The following is a 16,883-nucleotide window of genomic DNA, read 5'->3' as shown; positions in this document are numbered from 1 at the left end:
GCCACAGTCTGTTTGTGGGTGTGTAAACATAAAAGCACCTGCTTGCTGCACAATGCAGAAAAGACAAAAAGCTCTGTGTTTACGAACATGTGTGCATATGACTTTGATAACAGACACACTGGGGAGAGCTGGCCTCAACAGTCTAAAAACTGTTGAAATCTAAGGTTCTAAAAAACATTTTGGACTCACACACCATTCCAACTCATTGTAGAAACTTACACAATTTATCACCACCTTTGAAAAATATCAGCTACTTATTCTACAAACACTACTCAATCTAGACCCTGTGGATTCCCACGGGCAACACACTAGTTATGTAACTATTATAAGAGCAACAGTGTTGGCCAAGTGGTTGGTGCATGTGTTTCCAATGCGGAATACTAGGGGAACTACGGCCACTACCTTTGCACCCCCGCCCCAGGACTAAACCAAACCAAGATTTTTAGGTTCCTTAGATGACCCCTGCACTTGGTTTCAGTGCAGAAGGTTCCTGGTTCAAATCCCACCCCTGCCACATTTCTCCATGTGGAGTTGCGTCAGGAAGGGCGTCCGGCGTAAAACCTGTGCCAATTCAACATAAAGATCCACCTTGGATTTGCTGTGGCGACCCCGAGTGCAAACAAGGGAGCAGCCGAAGGGAGTTACTAGATGACACCAAAACACAATTAGGATGTTCCCAAGAATAAAAATGGGCCTCAAGCCAGTTATTCAAGATGGCGCCCAAGATGGCCACCAAAATAGGGTTTTTTCACAAAAACACCTTTAAGCAACATATAAACAACTTCCTACTATGTATTTTAATGATAAGGGTCTATTGGTGGCCATTTTGGACACCATTTTGAATCTTAAACCCATGAATGAATTTAGTTTAGGCACAAATGAGTTTGCTGTGACCTGCAGTGCTCTTTCCATTGAATCTCTGTGATATTTAAGTTGTTTAAGTGAAAAACCCCATTTCGGCGGCCATCTTAGACAACTGGCTTGATGCCAGTTTTTATTTTTGGGAACATCCTGATTGTGTTTTGGGGTCATCTAAGGAACCTAAAAAAGTTGGTTTGGTTTAGTCCTTGGGGAGGTGCAGAGGTAGTGGTCGTAGTTCCCCTAGTAGAAGGTTCCCGGTTAAAATCCACCCCTGCCCATTCTCCATATACTGTGGAGTTGTATCAGGAAGGCCACCCAGCATAAAAACCTGTGCCAAATCAAAATGCAGATACAACCTGGATCTGTTGTGGCGACCCAGAGTGAAACATGGGAGAAGTCGAAGGGACTTACTTTTTAACATGCCATAACACCTAAACTAAATTGGTTTATTCATTTACAGACAATAACTATTTTCAAATTTTTGCATTCAAATTAAATAAAACAAAAAACTACTGAGGGAAAAGTTTCCAGCTAAGAAAGAGTAAGAACTGTCAGATTTTCTGGGTTATTTTCATAATCTATCTGAAGTCAATGTGTGCCCCCCCCCCCCCCCAACTCAGGAAAAACAAAAACATGACATCAACCTAGGGCACATACTGCAGTGTGCTGTTTGACAAGACTACACACCCTGCATGAGGAAGGTACTCAATAACTGCTCTGTGGCCACAGGTTTTATTTCCGTGCGCAGGTTGACATGTCTGCCCACCACGAGAGGCGCTCTCCTGAACCCCAGGATCCTGCAGGAAGGACACAGGGCAACATGTAAGATGCCACAAACTTCTACACAATCTTCTCTACTGACAGATCAAAAGTATCATTCAACAAATGCATGGATAAGGGCAATTAATTTTCTCAAACTGGTGCAAGACCAAAAAGAGAGAGATGGGGGAGGGGGGGGGGGAGACACAGACAACAGAAATAAGAATAGACAGCAGGGATGTCCCGATCTGATCTTAAAGATCAGCATCAGGTCTGGTCAAGGCTTTTTATTTTTTAAATGATCGCAATTTGCTTTATTAAGTACGACTGTCACCCTGTTCCGTCCACACTCGCATCCACAGAGCTGATGGCGGAGCCAAGATATGGAAATAATACCTACCCTGTGGCCCAACAGTTGAGAAAATTCAATCATCCAATTTCTTCACTTAAATATACAGGGATTGAAAGTGTTAAATAATCTAATAGAGGAGGTAACTTTGAGATTACTTCATTAAGGAGGGAGGCTTTTTGGATCCCATACCTGGGTACTCTAAGTCCCCAAGGCCTAAATGAAGAACTTGACTTGACACCAGTTATTTTGAAAAAAGCATCCTGTATTTTATGACATAGATTATTGGATTTGTTATAATTTATTGGAATTAATATATTGTTTAATGTAATATAAATATAACGTGGGACTGTTCCATAAAGAATTTTAATATATATTGATTTAAGATGGTGTCTGTATTTTTCTATGTGTAAATAATGGAATTACCTTGTGAATTTGACAAGTTCCCATCCTATCATGGGATTTATTTTTCAATGGATTAGTATTGTGGATACCTGTATTACTGGCACCTGCTTTACCCGAGAAAGCCTCTATCTGAAATTATTTTAATGATTTGCACCTGCTGTTTTACCCAAAAACAACCTACCTTTACCTTTAAGAACCACTGCATGGCATCCACTCATTCAACCTCGATAAAGGCCATGGGCCAAAACATTGGTTAATAAAATAAGACTGGAGTGTGCGGCAACTATTTTCCCATTTACTTTATTTTCCTAGACGACACAGCTACCTGGGTGTGCATTCTTTTTCTCCTTTTTAATTATTCATTCCATCATTCTGTCTCACAACATTTAAAACTTTGGCACTGAGGATACCAAGCGATGACAAGTTTCAGGTATTATTTTGAACACACCTGTCCAAGTGAAAAGCTGCCACTTCTGCGTTGTGTCTGTCATAACCTGCATACGGTTCACCTTCAACCACATAGTCTCTGTTATATCTGAGGGGGATGGAGGAGAGAAATTAGTAACCTGAAACTTCTGAAGCTTAAAGCACACGCGTGGGAGTCCAGGATGTGTGTGGGCATAATGATCATTTTAACAAGTATCTGACCTCTTGGGTTTGAAGACAACTTTCTGACCCCCATCCAACACCAACAGTGCTTTAAGCTGTGTACCCTTATAGCCCACATCTGCCCGTTCTATCCTGGCAGTGCTGAGGCAGGTGAGGACAGCAGCCAGCTCTGGAGTCTCCTCTGGGTACACCTCTCGAGGACCCACCCACTGGCTCGCTATCTCCCACGGAGACTGGAGGGTGTGAGTGAGGCGAGCCCCTCGGGAGAGAGAAAGGCTAGCTTCCATCTGTAAATGGTGTGAGACATAAGACCACATGTCACAACATAAAAACCAACATTAAAGATGATTACTATACAGCATTTATGCAGTTCACAGGAATCAGTCTCAACAGTGCTCATAGTACGACACATACTCGACACCTTAGACCACTTTAACAGGACATTGAGCAGGTTTTTTTTTTCTTTTTCCAGTGTACAAACCGAGTATGAAGTTCATCTTGAGTTAACAGCATTTACTGGTGTTTGCCAGCAGCAAACACACACACATACTATCATAACACACGATGTTCCTCCTCACCAGGACACACTGCTGTGCCACATCCTTCATTACACGGAAACAGCCATTACTGTGACTGACAGAAACAAACTACGAGTTAACAGTTTGTTACAATGGAATAGCTAACCTGGGAACAGTTCCAAGCATCAATGGCTTGAATTAAAAAGTGTAGAAATCTAGGTCAGGTCAGTAGTGCACTGCTGCAAACACCACACTGCAGAACCACTGTGGATCCTGGAGAGCAATGACCCCGACAGACTGCCAATCCCTCCCCTTGGCTTTTTCCAGTAGCTGGAATCCTCAACACTGAGGCACTTGTGTGCGAGATCACGCTCAGAGGAACAGGCGACATAGCCAAAATATCATAAAAGACATTCCCTCACAATGCAAGTGGCATCCCTCATCTGAGTCTCCCTACATAACTGTTTGACACAAAGTCATTCCAGCAGTATCCAGGGTTCTCCGAGGACACAGTATCGACAACATCTAGTCATCATGATAGGTCAATAGAGTCAACGTCTCACAACCACACAGTAAGACAAGAAGCACCACGACCGTAAAGACTTGGAATTTGCTCGCCCGCCCGTAAAAGCATAAGCATGGCCAAACACCTGTGTCCAGTTCCCACGTGTCTCTCGATCTGAAACGTCAAGGAACCAGAGACGTGCATATCACTGCTGAGATAAGTGAATGCCTCTACAAGTTCAACACTTTAACCACATACAATTACACTTCTGAAGGCTGAGTCCAGCTAGTCAGTGACAGGCTTGAAAGCCTCGATTCAGAGCCACCTGCATCCTTCGAGACTCTACCCGCCCTACGCACGGTCTGTTCACACCCCTTCCCTCTGGAAGGAGGCTGCGCAGCATCCAGGCAAAAACGTCCAGACTGAAAAACAGCTTCTACCCAAATGCTGTCAGACTGTTGAACAGTTCAACATCCACCACCGAACTGTGAACACTGTACTAACATGCACATTGTCACTTTTCTTAATGCTCTAATGCTGCTGCTGCCGACCCTGTGCCTTGTATATATATTCTATGGCCATAGGGGTGCGTATATTGAACATTGTAAAAGTTTAGATTAAGGTTAGGTTAAACTGTCACTAGTCTTAGTTAACTACACCAAGACCTGGAGAAACTGCATTTCGTTCTGCCTGTAAGGGTCGAGTGACAATAAAGTGAGTCTGAATCTCAGCTTATCAAGTGCTACCATTCTCCAAACTGCATATACAAAAAAGAAGAAGGAAAAAAAAAAAAAAAAAAAACAAGACCCAGAATGCACTGCTTCATCAACTTTTTTCTGGTCCCAGTGTTTATGGTGCTTGACATCCATGTTTTATTTTCACGTCTACAAGAAAGCTGCACAAGTTTATCCGATTTTGCAAGAACGTGACGGCAGGTCAGCGATCTCAACAGGACAGCTCTGGTGTGGACAAGGGACTTTGAAGTAGTTAGCAAAGCTAGCTGTTACCACTGTCTATGATTACCATATTACTTTACAAATCAAAGAACCAAAAGACACAAAGGTGACCATGTCAATTGACAGTCATGTGGCACTTCGAAATATCAAGATAATTCACTGTCCTGGTTGTCAGCAAAGTTTTTCCAAGTCTGACTGATGTTTGTTTCATACAACCCCTGGCAAAAATTATGGAATCACCGGCCTCGGAGGATGTTCATTCAGTTGTTTAATTTTGTAGAAAAAAAGCAGATCACAGACATGACACAAAACTAAAGTCATTTCAAATGGCAACTTTCTGGCTTTAAGAAACACTATAAGAAATCAGGAAAAATAATTGTGGCAGTCAGTAACGGTTACTTTTTTAGACCAAGCAGAGGGAAAAAATATGGAATCACTCAATTCTGAGGAAAAAATTATGGAATCATGAAAAACAAAAGAACGCTCCAACACATCACTATTATTTTGTTGCACCACCTCTGGCTTTTATAACAGCTTGCAGTCTCTGATGCATGGACTTAATGAGTGACAAACAGTACTCTTCATCAATCTGGCTCCAACTTTCTCTGATTGCTGTTGCCAGATCAGCTTTGCAAGTTGGAGCCTTGTCATGGACCATTTTCTTCAACTTCCAAAGATTTTCAATTGGATTAAGATCCGGACTATTTGCAGGCCATGACATTGACCCTGTGTGTCTTTTTGCAAGGAATGTTTTCAGTTTTTGCTCTATGGCATGATGCATTATCATCTTGAAAAATGATTTCATCATCCCCAAACATCCTTTCAATTGATGGGATAAGAAAAGTGTCCAAAATATCAACGTAAACTTGTGCATTTATTGATGATGTAATGACAGCCATCTCCCCAGTGCCTTTACCTGACATGCAGCCCCATATCATCAATGACTGTGGAAATTTACATGTTCTCTTCAGGCAGTCATCCTTATAAATGTCATTGGAACGGCACCAAACAAAAGTTCCAGCATCATCATCTTGCCCAATGCAGATTCAAGATTCATCACTGAATATGACTTTCATCCAGTCATCCACAGCCCACGATTGCTTTTCCTTAGCCCATTGTAACCTTGTTTTTTTCTGTTTAGGTGTTAATGATGGCTTTCATTTAGCTTTTCTGTATGTAAATCCCATTTCCTTTAGGCGGTCTCTTACAGTTCGGTCGCAGACGTTGACTCCAGTTTCCTCCCATTCGTTCCTCATTTGTTTTGTTGTGCAATTTCGATTTTTGAGACATATTGCTTTGTTTTCTGTCTTGACGCTTTGATGTCTTCCTTGGTCTACCAGTATGTTTGCCTTTAACAACCTTCCCATGTTTGTATTTGGTCCAGAGTTTAGACACAGCTGACTGTGAACAACCAACATCTTTTGCAACATTGCGTGATGATTTACCCTCTTAAGAGTTTGATAATCCTCTGTTTCAATTGACATCTCTTGTGTTGGAGCCATGATTCATGTCAGTCCACTTGGTGCAACAGCTCTCCAAGGTGTGATCACTCCTTTTTAGATGAAGACTAACGAGCAGATCTGATTTGATGCAGGTGTTAGTTTTGGGGATGAAAATTTACAGGGTGATTCCATAATTTATTCCTCAGAATTGAGTGAGTCCATATTTTTTTCCCTCTGCTTGGTCTAAAAAAGTAACCGTTACTGACTGCCACAATTTTTTTTTCTTGATTTCTTATAGTGTTTCTTAAAGCCAGAAAGTTGCCATTTGAAATGACTTTAATTTTGTGTCATGTCTGTGATCTGCTTTTTTTCTACAAAATTAAACAACTGAATGAACATCCTCCGAGGCCGGTGATTCCATAATTATTGCCAGGGGTTGTAGAATATATAGAATTCACACATGCGCTGCCGAGCGAGCTATGCACTACTCACAAGGACATGCAAGACTCACCTGCAGTCCTTATAAAAAATATGAAATTAAAATCAGGTGACTGCCAGTAAGATACTAACAACCAAATTAATGGGATATTTGTCTGTATTTTTTTGTCTGCATTGTTAACAAAATGTTTCCAACCTGGTGGGGCTTCTCTCTGCATGTTAGAGACACAGAAGGCCAGTTACAATCTGAGCTTGACACATTATACCTCGAGGCCCTTGGACAAAGTCCTTAATCCCATAATTACTCTGTGTTTATTGAATGCCTTGTGTGGCAACACCCTGACATCGGTGGGAGAATTTGTGGCATTACTGTACAACTGTAATCCATTAAAATACAACAGTGGACACAACTATTCATTAGAACTATGGATGAATTCTGGACACATCATACTTTATTCTGTATATTTGATCGACAAAAGTAACACAGGTCTGCCGTGTCAGTTATCAACACAAACATTAGTTCCAACATTTTCTCTCGGTTTACCACAATGATTCAGTGAGAACACTGACATTTTATCACTGCTTTATTAAATAAAAAGAAAAAAAAAATGTAGCTGTAAATTCCGAGTTTCCATATCAATATGAATATGAGTTGCCATCAGTTGCCATATGAATTCCAACCTTGGGCAATGTACATGCACTCCCACCTCAAACCGCAAAAACCTCACGGACCTAACTGATTGTACTGCTCACAGACTCTGCCCCAAAATAAGTATTTCTTACCAGTAATAAAGTTAGTAAAATTATACCACAGAAATAAAAAGGTACTCTGCAGTAACTAGGGGTGGGCAATATAATTGATATATTCGGTTCATGGTATAAATTTGACCGACGGTAATGATTTAGACTCCCCGACAAATCGCTGTAATGCTTGTTGATGATGTCATCGTATCTTCCTCAGTGACTCTGAAGATATTTTAACCCTCTGGAGCCGGCTAACTGAATTCAGTCATGTAAAAGTCACATGACCAAATTAAACAATTGTCCCATTAAATTCACCAGACTCAGCCTCTGTTTCAATGCATTTTAAAAGTGCATGTTTCAAGCTTTATACAAGTTTTTAAATTATGTTAATAGGCCTACTATAACATGAATTCCAATTTAATCATTTCCACAAATTTTTTTTGTGAATTTTATGGTCATATTTGGTGCGCGTATTTACAGAAAGCCTGAGCTGAGAGCTCCATCTTGGGCAAGTGAGCAGAGAAAAAAAGACCACACCCTCTGCACCATCATTGGTGGAACCCCACGACATAAGCCAATCAGGATCATCAACCCACGTGGCGGCGTCTCTGCGGTCTTTCTGGACAAAGCGCCACCAAAAGCAGACAAACTAGCACTGCCTCTTGCTGGACAGAAGCAGGAATGGCGAAATGAGATTATGCCAATGCACAAAAATACATGTCTAACAAGTCAGAGAATCAGGCGCTCAAAATTAATGATATGTTTTTGTTTGTTTTTTTTAATCAATTTAGTTTTGCAAATGGACTATATGACCCATTCAGAAACACTTTCATTCTAACTTTTACACTTAGGTTTGTATCGTGATATATACCATTACTGCGAAGGTATTCAAGTTATATTCTGATATGAATTTTATGTCATATCGCCCAGCCCTATTTCTAACTACATTTTAACAAAGTACATTTTGTCAACTTTGAGAACATTAAGCATTTGTTTAACATTTAACTTGTTTAAAACATGAAGCGCAAATGTCACCTTGCGAAATGCTCTCAGGTCACGGCGACTAGCTGCAGAACCCTCGCCTCCATCCAGCAGGAAGATCTTAGCCAGGCCCAGCAGGAGGAGCACGGCGCACAGTACCACCATGCGCTGTTTGAGCTTCATCTCCACATCAACAGACCCCTCAACCTGGCGCAGTGTGTGGTGTCCCCAGCAGCGAACACCCTTTTACCCCTGACACATGGCCTCTGTAGCTCTTAGCCACCTACCCACTGAGGCCAACAGCATGCTCCTGAAGGATGAGAGCTGCCTGTTTCTCTGGAGCAAACAGGGCGTCGCGTGGTCCGGGAAGGTGACAGGGCAGGGGGCAGAAATAAGAGAGGACTACAGGGAAAAATGAAACGAGAGATCAAACATGTACATGTCAGTAATATACAGAGAGAAAGCCAAGAACCAGCCTGCCCTCTGGGTAGACAATGGCACAGTGCCGCCGCACAACATACTGAACAACAGGGTGTCAGAGTTCTTTCAAAGTAATAACCAAATAAAACCAAGGATTCTTTTCATCATTCTCACCATTTAAAACATGAAAGAAGGAATTGAATTACTAAGGTCATAATGATCATAATTAATACTTGGAATAATAATGTAATACTTGTACTCTATTGAAGTACTGCTACTATGACTCAGCATTTGTCTCAGAGATTAAACAAGGCTCGTTCCATGTCAAGCCACATAGATGGTCCAAAGACTCACATGAAAATAAGCAGTATCCCTCACCTCTGTAAAATGTTAATACATAAGTACAACAGGACGTACATGTCAACAGGAACCCACAACAGAGGCTGTGGGTTCCTACAAGGACCTCAGGCTGTGGCTGGACAGCAAACTGGACTGGACAACCCACATCAACCACCTGTACAGGAAGGGACAGAGCAGGCTGAACTTTTTGTGGAGGTTGCGGTCATCTAACATCTGCAGGAAACTCTTGTGGATGTTCTTCCAGTCCGTAGTAGCCAGCGTCCTCTTTTACACCGTGGTGTACTGGGGGCAGCACATCGAAGGAGGACACATCTGCTCAGGCAAGCTGGCTCTGTGGTTGGCATGAAGCTGGACTCTCTGGCGATGGTAGCAGAGAACTCTGGACAAACTGTTGTACATTATGGACAATGCCAGTTACCCTCTGCACACAGTCATCACCAACCAGAGGAGCCTCTTCAGCCACAGGCTGCTCCTTCCTAAGTGCAGGACCAACAGACTGAAAAACTCCTTTGTCCCTCAGGCCATCAGACTGTACAACACCTTACTCAGGGGGAGGAGGAGTAACAGGAAGACAGAGGAGGGGAATGAGAGGTACAGTAGTAGCCAGTAAACCAGTATTGATATTTACATTTGCAAAATATTTTTCTTTTTTACTTTAACTTTTGCTACTCTGTACTTCTTACCCTGTGTGCTGTTGGAACCTCAATGTCCCTGAGGGAGTTTTCCCAAGGGATCAATGAAGTACTATCTAATCTAATTTAAATGAGACATTTCTCAGTAACATATTCTTGCCCATTTTAGTCACAAAAAAACATTTTTCCCATATTGGCAAGATGATGGGCCGACAACACATAGCCTGTCACATGGATTAGAATATGTTATTACAATTATTTCATAAAAGCACATTTTCATTGGACTGTTCCTGTACTATCTCAACATTTACCCAAACATTTGTCTTCAACAAGTTATGGTTCTATAACAACTGATAGCATCTTAACATGAATTAAAAAACAGTTTGATAAGCTGTACCTACCATTCAATAATACCATATTTACTGCATTAAACACATCGGGGACCTGCAGCTTCCATGAAGGGGCGTTTACTGATGATCATTTGCATGCATGGTGTACACAGTACGGCCTTATGGTATGTACAGACAAGCGTACTGCATGCAAGAGAATCAGTACAGAGTAGAAATGAATGTTTTTCTGCATGCAGTAGCTGTTACATAATTACATGAAATGACTCTGCGCAAACATTGCTACTTGGCAGCATTCAAGCTAAAAGTTGTGAAACAAGCAGAAAAGAAGTTGCTTGGATTTTCCTAGTCCATAGGAAATGCATCTGGGAGTGGTGTAGAAAGAAAGATAAATTTTCCTTGACCAAAACAGCAAAATGGCTGCCTGGTGGGGGGGATGCGTTATCAGGAGCTGATAAAATGGTTTCAGGAAAGGAGAACGGCAGGACACATGATAGAGTCTGACATACAAGGTACTGTGGCTGCATAGGCAACATGAAAACTAGAACAGATTTGCTGAGATTTCGTGGAAATGAGGTAGGACTATTTCATTTTACTCTGTTCTCTCAGGAATTCACAATTTCGCTACATGCAATGTGCCAAAAAAATTGGGGGGGGGGGGGGGGGGCACTTTTAATAGGGGAGTGGCCTTTAATAGCATAAATATTGTAGTTGCTGATATCACGTTCCGTTCTCAGCAATACCAGGGCTGCCACGATTAGTCAACTAGTCATGAAAATTCAGTAAGGTATATCTTATATATTATATTCCAATTCTAAGGTGGAACTATGCTAGTATATAAAGGTATATCTAAATATCTGAAAAGGAAGAGTAAAATAGGAGAGTAGGAAAGAGCCAATTAGGTGCCTGGTCTTTCATGATTACCTTGACTATTAAAATCGTTGGTGGCTAATTTAATTATCAAAGTCATTGTTTAGTTTTTGAAGCTTTGTTTTTCTCTCGCTGCTGTATCTTCTACTGCCTTTCTGTCCTTGACACACGTGCAGTAGTGGTAATTGGGGTCAGTCGTGATGTCACCGTAAAAGTTACGCTAAACAATATCATGGCTAGCTGCCAACGGAGCTCAAAAGTTTGGGAGCATTTTAACCAAATTAATGAGACATGCAGCATGCACACAATGTAAACTCTGCAAAGCAGAACTTGCCTTTCAAGGCAGTACAACGGCAATGCAGGAGCGTCTGAGAAGGAAGCACGTTGTGGCTGAGTCAGATGCTGACGAACAGGGATAGTCATCTTGGTAAGCTAATTAGCTAGTTAGTTGGTAATATTACCATCTATAGCAAGCTACTTATATTGATAGCTGTAAACGTTAATATTAACGATGGCGATTTCATTTGCCTTAGCACACATGATATGTTGTTACTATATCGTTATAACAGCGATGTCATGTTTGAATAGGAAATGTGATAACACTAATGTTTTATAACGCTATGTTACAGTGCTAAAAAAGTTCCTCTTCAGTGGACGACTTTGTTACCAAGACAACAAGATGCAAACCTCGGCAAGCAAATATCCTGAAATCTTGAACATGCTGGTGACTAATATCAGACCCTGGTCCATTGTTGACAATCCAAGCTTCAAAGAGATGATCAAGCAGTTCAACTCAGAATACCATAACTACCTACAGGGCCAATCTGCTTTCACCACAACGATGGAAAAGAAATCTGATACAACCATTGAGAAGGTCAGTCTCTCTCTGTGACACTCTCAAATTAAATTTGCTTTATTGGCATGAATGGGTTAAAACAATATTGGCAACAATAAGGCATAGTGAAATAAATAATTAATTAAATTATATAATAAACAACAGCAACATTCAAAGACAAATAACAGCTGCATGGTGGTGCGATAAGCCCCAATTTATGTATGATCCAATTAGTCGACTAATCGTAAACATAATCAGTGACTAGTTGATTATCAAAATAATTGTTTGTGGCAGCCCTAAACAATACTAAAATGCATATTTTGCTTGCTAGGTCAAAACATAAAAAAATATACCAGTCTGCATGTGGACAGTTCGAAGCAAGTTCGTCCCAAAGACAGATTTTGTAGATCAGATTTGGGCCAAATAACGGTCAAGCTTTCCTATTCAACTGAATGGTAAAGCATGTCTGTACTTTTGATTGGTAGTGTAGATCAGACCTCAGGTCAAATCACATAAGAACTGGTGCATTAAGGCATTTTTTTCATTGGTCAATACAGAATGAATTCAACTTGATTCATTCACTACTAACGCGCTGTTCTAGATTGGGTAATGTTTATGAAATATGTAGCTGACATTTTTCAAGGCTGGTAATAAATTATACAGATTCTCTATAATGATTTTAGCTTAAAGTACAGAAAATTAAAATGAGAAAATTTTGTGAATAATTATATTTGGCATATTTAGTTGATGTCATGTTTTCAACTGGCTAGGTTGAGAGTCTTCCTTTGTACAGTTTGTCTGGTTACCAGGGACTAATTAATAGTGATATCAACATTCACTGTTACCTATTAATGTTACCATCGGATAATTTAAAAAATTACGGAGATTTATTTCCCCTCTCATTCAGATGGTAACTACAGAGCAGCTGAAAGCAGAAAATGCACCATTAAAACACTAATATACAGAAATATAATCATTTATTATTTATAACAAGTGTCAAGACTTGCTGCACGTGTTGTTGGTCCATACAACGATGGAAAAGGTCCATTGTTTGAGTGAACCTTTAACCCAGGATCATCCCAGATGACAGATTTGTTGTAAACGTTATTGTCCTTTAGTTAGTTTGCAACACAGTGACGACAAAAAACAGGCCCAAAACAGTTGCATCGGTCAGATTTTTTTTACGCATCATTCGTTATCGGTAATAAAAAACAAAATTAAAAAAAAAGTGTCCCCGCAGTGAACACAGCTTTTGATTTGATCCCACAATGCACCGCGCAGGTGTGTGTGTATATATATATGTATATATATATATATACACACACACGAGGGCTGTCCATAAAGTATAGGTCCTTTTTATTTTTTTCAAAAACTATATGGATTTCATTCATATGTTTTACGTCAGTCATGCTTGAACCCTCGTGCGCATGCGTGAGTTTTTCCACGCCTGTCGGTGACGTCATTCGCCTGTGAGCACTCCTTGTGGGAGGAGTCGTCCAGCCCCTCGTCGGAATTCCTTTGTCTGAGAAGTTGCTGAGAGACTGGCGCTTTGTTTGATCAAATTTTTTTCTAAACCTGTGAGACACATCGAAGTGGACATGGTTCGAAAAATTAAGCTGGTTTTCAGTGAAAATTTTAACGGCTGATGAGAGATTTTGAGGTGATACTGTCGCTTTAAGGACTTCCCACGGTGCGAGACGTCGCTCAGCGCTCTCAGGCGGCGTCATCAGCCTGTTTCAAGCTGAAAACCTCCACATTTCAGGCTCTATTGATCCAGGACGTCGTGAGAGAACAGAGAAGTTTCAGAAGAAGTCGGTTTCAGCATTTTATCCGGATATTCCACTGTTAAAGGAGATTTTTTTAATGAAAGACGAGTGGATGGGTCCGCGCGTCGGGACGCAGCCGGCGCGGTGCGGCGGCACAGGAAAAACACCTCCGTGTTGATAACCATTTGTAAAATCCAGGCGGTTTTTGATGGCTTTCAGTGGAGTGAGTATATGAGAAATTGTTTAACAGCTGGACATGTTCCAACTTGTCCTTAAGGCTTCCAACAGAGGTGTTTTTCCTGTGGCGGAGCGTCGCGGCGGCTGCGAGCCGACGCGCTGACCCGTCTGCACGTCTTTCATTAAAAAAAATCTCCTTTAACAGTGGAATATCCGGATAAAATGCTGAAACAGACTTCTTCTGAAACTTCTCTGTTCTCCCACGACGTCCTGGATCAATAGAGCCTGAAATGTGGAGGTTTTCAGCTTGAAACAGGCTGATGACGCCGCCTGAGAGCGCTGCGCGACGTCTCGCACCGTGGGAAGTCCTTAAAGCGACAGTATCACCTCAAAATCTCTCATCAGCCGTTAAAATTTTCACTGAAAACCAGCTTAATTTTTCGAACCATGTCCACTTCGATGTGTCTCACAGGTTTAGAAAAAATTTTGATCAAACAAAGTGCCAGTCTCTCAGCAACTTCTCAGCCAAAGGAATTCCGACGAGGGGCTGGACGACTCCTCCCACAAGGAGTACTCACAGGCGAATGACGTCACCGACAGGCGTGGAAAAACTCACGCATGCGCACGAGGGTTCAAGCATGTCTGACGTAAAAACATATGAATGAAATCCATATAGTTTTTGAAAAAAATAAAAAGGACCTATACTTTATGGACAGACCTCGTATATATATATGTATATATATATATATATATATATACACACACACACACACACGAAAATTCAAACTGGATCAAAACAAACATAGCGTCAGTCCAGTCGAGTCAATGATCATGGAATCCAGGAAAAAAGTTGTTGTGCAAGGAAAATTGGGTGCTTATTTCAGCAAGAAATGGTAAGTGGTTTATAGTTTTCAGACAATAGTGTGGTTTGAAAGGCATTCTATGATGACTGACATTACATTTTCTGTGGTTTTCTGACTAAAATCGTTGGTCAAAACCCACTTGCTCAGCCGCTGTCAATTGTTGATGTCGCCAATATCGGATATGCCACATGCATTGATTGTAAAAGTATTTAATTTATCCATAAATCATCATGGAAGTATGCCTGGTTTAAGTGTATTTATGCCACACACAAACTTTCAGATCGGAAAACATTTTATTTATTTACTAAATACATGTATCCGAACAAAGGCACCCATTCAGTCACGTGGCATAGGTCACTTTCTCAACTTTCTTCATATTTTAAATATGCTGTAAATTGGTAGTTATATTTTTTCTTCTGGAGCAAATAAATACTATTAGAAATAAATTCTATAAAATTCCAAAAACTACACTGTAAATTTGTAGATCTATTTTTATTTTCGTCTGGAGCAAATAAATATTAAAAATAAATTCTATAAAATTCTAAAAACTACACTGTAAATTTGCAGATCTACTTTTCTTCCGGAGCAAATAAATTCTGCAAAAAACTAAAAACTTGACTATTTTTAAACAGGGAAGTTCCACAGCCATGTGATACACGAATAAAATAAAATACGAATAAAGAATGAACAATACGATTTTTATTTTATCATTGGGCAAAAATGCATCTGTCAGATTTTCACTCTGGATCCAGCCCTCAAAAAAGATGTGTTCTTGTATTAATAATACTTTCATGTAGTTTGTCCAATGGAGGGAGTGTTAAAAACTATTTGCTAAATGGTTACTCCCCTTGAATTAAAGCTCAAAATCTGCGCCATAAGAACACGTTTGATGCAAGTCCCCGTGGAAGTGGTACACTGTGGCAAAATTACAAAATAAAATTGCGTCACTATGGAACTGACGGTAATTCGTACTGTTAGGACAAATAAAAGGTGGACCTTCCAGTCCGAGCTGGTAAGACAGGAGGAAGGTTTGCCTAAAACCCGCGTTTTAGTTGCGGCGCTGCAGACGGTCCCACCAGGTGGACCTGCGCTCCAGGATGCTCTTCTTAACCACAGCCAGAATGCAGGTTTACATCCTAACATTAACACAGGAGTCACACACGCACACAAAAATAAAACGTCAGCGAAGCTTTCTGGTGTCAAAATAAAACAAGGCACTAAATGCCAGCACCTGCTAACATTAGCATAGCTAAAATAACAGCACAACCACGCAGGCGCCTCAACACAATCGCCCTTTCATCAGGTTGGTGGACATTTTAACAGCAATGGGAAAAAACGGACGGTAAACACCCCGTTGCCAGCCTAACACTGCCGTATTGTTGATGCCATGATAAAATCTCACCCTCGGCAAGGAGCTAGCTGCAGCTAGCGGATACAGAACGCTGATGTGTTTACGTGCTGCCCGCCCAAACACTCACCGTCTGGCCATACACTGTCCACGGAACGCCACCAGCTTCCACTCGTCTAAAATGTCCCCACTGCTGAAGAGAAACGTAGCACAGTATTGGAAACCAGGCGGGTTCTCCAGCCCCTCTCAGTAGCTGCTTCCTTTCCTCCGCACTTTCCCATCGATTCTCTGCTTCGCCGCGTCCACTTCCTCCTGCCGCAGTTCCTCCTCGTCGACACCAGGTGGCAGTGTCGCAGTCAGAGCTGTGGCTGCGCACGTTTTTTGTCTCCCCCCCCGCCATAGGTGGGACTCGAACATATAACAGTGCTAACCACTAAGCCCCTGTGCAGCCCGGATCCTTTTCATGAGTTTGGATGCAGAATCATTTAGAATCCTGCTTATATTTGGATTGCCCAGTTGGACCGACATGTTTAAAAAAGAAACATCAGGGCGACATACTGAAGCAATTTTGAAAAATTAGCACGTGTGGGGGAAAAACCCCAAACCATTTGGCAATAGGACTAAATGGAAAATACTATTTGTTTAAACTCAATAACATCATAAGTCATGACATAAAAGTCTAAAAACTCCAGACATGC

General features: G+C 41.1%; 1 protein-coding gene across 1 annotated transcript in view; it reads right to left on the bottom strand.

The window, feature by feature from the left end:
* The window catches only part of fam20b (FAM20B glycosaminoglycan xylosylkinase), a 46,170-nt gene extending 29,698 nt beyond the window's left edge, over positions 1-16,472 (bottom strand). The window contains 5 exon segments of the mRNA XM_034180402.1: positions 1,549-1,658; positions 2,823-2,909; positions 3,023-3,270; positions 8,622-8,969; positions 16,316-16,472. Of these exon segments, the coding sequence (XP_034036293.1) occupies positions 1,549-1,658; positions 2,823-2,909; positions 3,023-3,270; positions 8,622-8,750 (574 nt within the window). The 5' untranslated portion in view covers positions 8,751-8,969; positions 16,316-16,472.
* Between the last annotated feature and the right edge of the window lie 411 nt (positions 16,473-16,883).

Source organism: Thalassophryne amazonica, chromosome 10 (genome assembly GCF_902500255.1).
Source record: "Thalassophryne amazonica chromosome 10, fThaAma1.1, whole genome shotgun sequence".
NCBI lineage: Eukaryota > Metazoa > Chordata > Actinopteri > Batrachoidiformes > Batrachoididae > Thalassophryne > Thalassophryne amazonica.
This window is presented reverse-complemented; position numbering and strand designations above follow the sequence as displayed.